Source organism: Etheostoma cragini, chromosome 23, assembly GCF_013103735.1.
Source record: "Etheostoma cragini isolate CJK2018 chromosome 23, CSU_Ecrag_1.0, whole genome shotgun sequence".
NCBI lineage: Eukaryota > Metazoa > Chordata > Actinopteri > Perciformes > Percidae > Etheostoma > Etheostoma cragini.
In genome coordinates this window covers 17,452,060-17,454,883 of record NC_048429.1, presented here as the reverse complement: position 1 = coordinate 17,454,883, position 2,824 = coordinate 17,452,060, and the positions used below count along the sequence as shown (strand labels likewise).

Here is a 2,824-nt window from a genome sequence, read left to right as displayed (position 1 = left end):
AGTGAGAGATTGATAAATAGGAGGGGAAGGAGAAACAGATCGACCAAGAGGGAGAAAGAGGAGGAGATAGACAGCAGTGTGAGGGGGACCTTGAGATAACAGCAGGGAGTCTTTACATCATCCCTGCTGGCAGAAGTGTGTGTGTGTGTGTGTGTGTGTGTGCTCCCTGCTCTATGGGTTTCAGCTCAAGTGTGAAAACATTAGTGTGAAAGTCTGTATCTTGGCAAACTGTAGGTAAAACCGCATGAATAAGAATGACACTTAGGTGTCCGCCCAGCTTCTTTCTGTGTGCGAAGTATGTGTTTGATTAAGCTGTGCGTGTTATAGGCGACTCTCTGAAAACTAGAACCCTAGCCGCCGAGAGACTGAGCGGGGAGACTAACTTGCCAGTCGCGCTTCTGTTAATGGCTCGCAGATCTTAAAATCTAATAATCCTTTTTGTAACATTTATTGCAGGAGAAACAAACAAGGTTGTGCATCCAAGACATTACATAAGTGTATTACTGGCATACGGAGGTTTCCAAAGGTCATATGATGTACTCTCATTTACATAAACCACACAGGTGAACAGATGATATCCCCTTCTCCTTCTTCCGCCCGCGCCGGATGCCCTTAGTACTGGAAGTGACTAAAAAAAACAATAAACGACTCTTACATACAGTATGTGTACTGTGAGGCTCTGTACAGTGGCCCCAACTCTTCAGTTTTCATTGTTATACTTAATAAGAATCTAGGTTCATTGCAATAAATTGCTAAAAGGATGAGTAGACCTGTTAACAAGAATGATTCACACCGCTTTATGCTGTGATTGGGTGCAGGGGTGATTCTCTCTATCTCTGTTTCTCTCTCTCTGTATCTCTGTTTCTCTCAGTTTCTCTCTTACTTTCTGTATCTCTGTCTCTCTCAGTTTTTCTCTCTCTCTCTGTATCTCTGTTTCTCTCTCTCTCTGTATTTCGGTTTCTTTCTATCTGTATCTCTGTTTTTCTCTCTCTCTCTGTATCTCTGTTTCTGTTTGTGTGTGTGTGTGTGTGTGTGTGTGTGTGTGAGTGTGCGTTGTTTTATTTATTTAGGCTCAATAAAGAAACAGTAGTATATTATTATGAAATTGTTAAGTGTCAAATGAAAATCAGAAAACGAAACAAAAGAACAGAAGAAGAACATACAGTATGAAGAATAAAGTCTCTCTTTCTCAAAAAAAACAAATAAAATAAATGACTGGATGTGGCCATCCAGTCAGGGTAAAAGAGAGTAACTTAAGTAAACCATTCATAACCTGGTTTTCAACCAGGCACTTTGTTACCTTCATCTCATCATCACCACCATTAATTAAAAACCAGACACATGTGATTTACCTTGAAGGCGTATTTCCTGCTGATGTGGTCGTCCACAGACAACATGGAGATGTGAAAGCTTGGCAGCAGGATACTTCCCAGGATGCTGTCCTCTTTCTCATCTGCATCCAAGAAAGAAGAAGGACCACATGTTAGAGCGGGACATTTGCATTCAAAGCCACATGTAGCTTCACTAAACTAAGTGGAGTCTGGATCAGCTTCAGTAAAGATGTATCGGTGTCACAGGAGGTTGTAGAGTGAATGAGCAGTTGGACTGCTCATAACACACACTGAGTATATATCTTTGGGTGGCAAACCACCAGAAGGGGAAAGGACAACTGATAGGGATAATCAAAGCACAGAAGACACAGAGATGGTTACAGGTGATTACTGCAAACGGCTTATGTATGTAATTAATTGTTTATGTAATATCACAGGGAAGTTACCAGGGAAAAGTAGCCCAGATCAGTTCCCCCAGCATCTTCCACAGAAGACGTTTGTGCTCAAGGATTTTATGCAGTCACATGACAAAGAAGTCTTTTTCTAATTAGAATACAGGTGTATTCAAAACCATTAAAGGTCCCGTGACATGGTCTCTTAATACTGTATCTGAAGTCTCTTCTATATAGACCTTAGTTGTCCCCTAATACTGTATCTGAAGTCTCTTTTCTATAGGCCTTAGTGGTCCCCTAATACTGTATCTGAAGTCTCTTTTATATAGGCCTTAGTGGTCCCCTAATACTGTATCTGAAGTCTCTTTTATATACTGTATATACGATATAGACAGATAGATAGATAGATAGATAGATATTTATTGATCCCAAAAAATGGGAAATTACAGTGTTACAGCAGCACATAGGAAAAAATATAAATACATACAATATACATGAAATAATAATAATAATAATAAAATAGAAGAATAAAATATAAGAATATCAGAATACAAGGACAAATATTTAAATATATACAAGATGGGAAAACAAAATGTGAAACTGCTTAAGTAATATGCTAAATGTATGCTAAAATGTAAATGAACCAATTGTGTCGGTTGCCGTTATTGCAATATTGTGGTGTCTAAAAGTCTCATCTAGCACCCAGGGATGACGTGTTGAAGAGTTTTATTGCCTGTGGTATGAATGATTTCCTGTAGCGGTCCGTGCGGCATCGAAGCTGTCGGAGCCCTTTTTGAGAAGCTGCTCCTCTGTTGGACCAATGTGGGGTGGAGAGGCTGGTCAGTGTTATCCATGATAGATAAGTTTGTTCAGTGACCTCCTCTCCACCACAGCTTCAAATGTGTCCTGTTTGCAGCCAATCACGGAGCCACGATGCTGCAGCCCCAGCAGATATACACTCACCGGCCACTTTATTAGGTACCCCATGCTAGTAACGGGTTGGACCCCCTTTTGCCTTCAGATATGCCTCAATTCTTCGTGGCATAGATTCAACAAGGTGCTGGAAGCATTCCTCAGGGAGTTTGGTCCATATTGACATGA

The 2,824-nt window shown here is 40.5% G+C and overlaps 1 protein-coding gene across 1 annotated transcript in view; it reads right to left on the bottom strand.

Moving 5' to 3' along the window:
* The window catches only part of LOC117939089 (pleckstrin homology domain-containing family A member 5-like), a 236,663-nt gene that overhangs the window by 50,693 nt on the left and 183,146 nt on the right, over positions 1-2,824 (bottom strand). Inside the window, exon 10 of the mRNA XM_034864135.1 lies at positions 1,353-1,453. Within this exon, the coding sequence (XP_034720026.1) occupies positions 1,353-1,453 (101 nt within the window). The remainder of the gene's footprint in view (positions 1-1,352; positions 1,454-2,824) is intronic.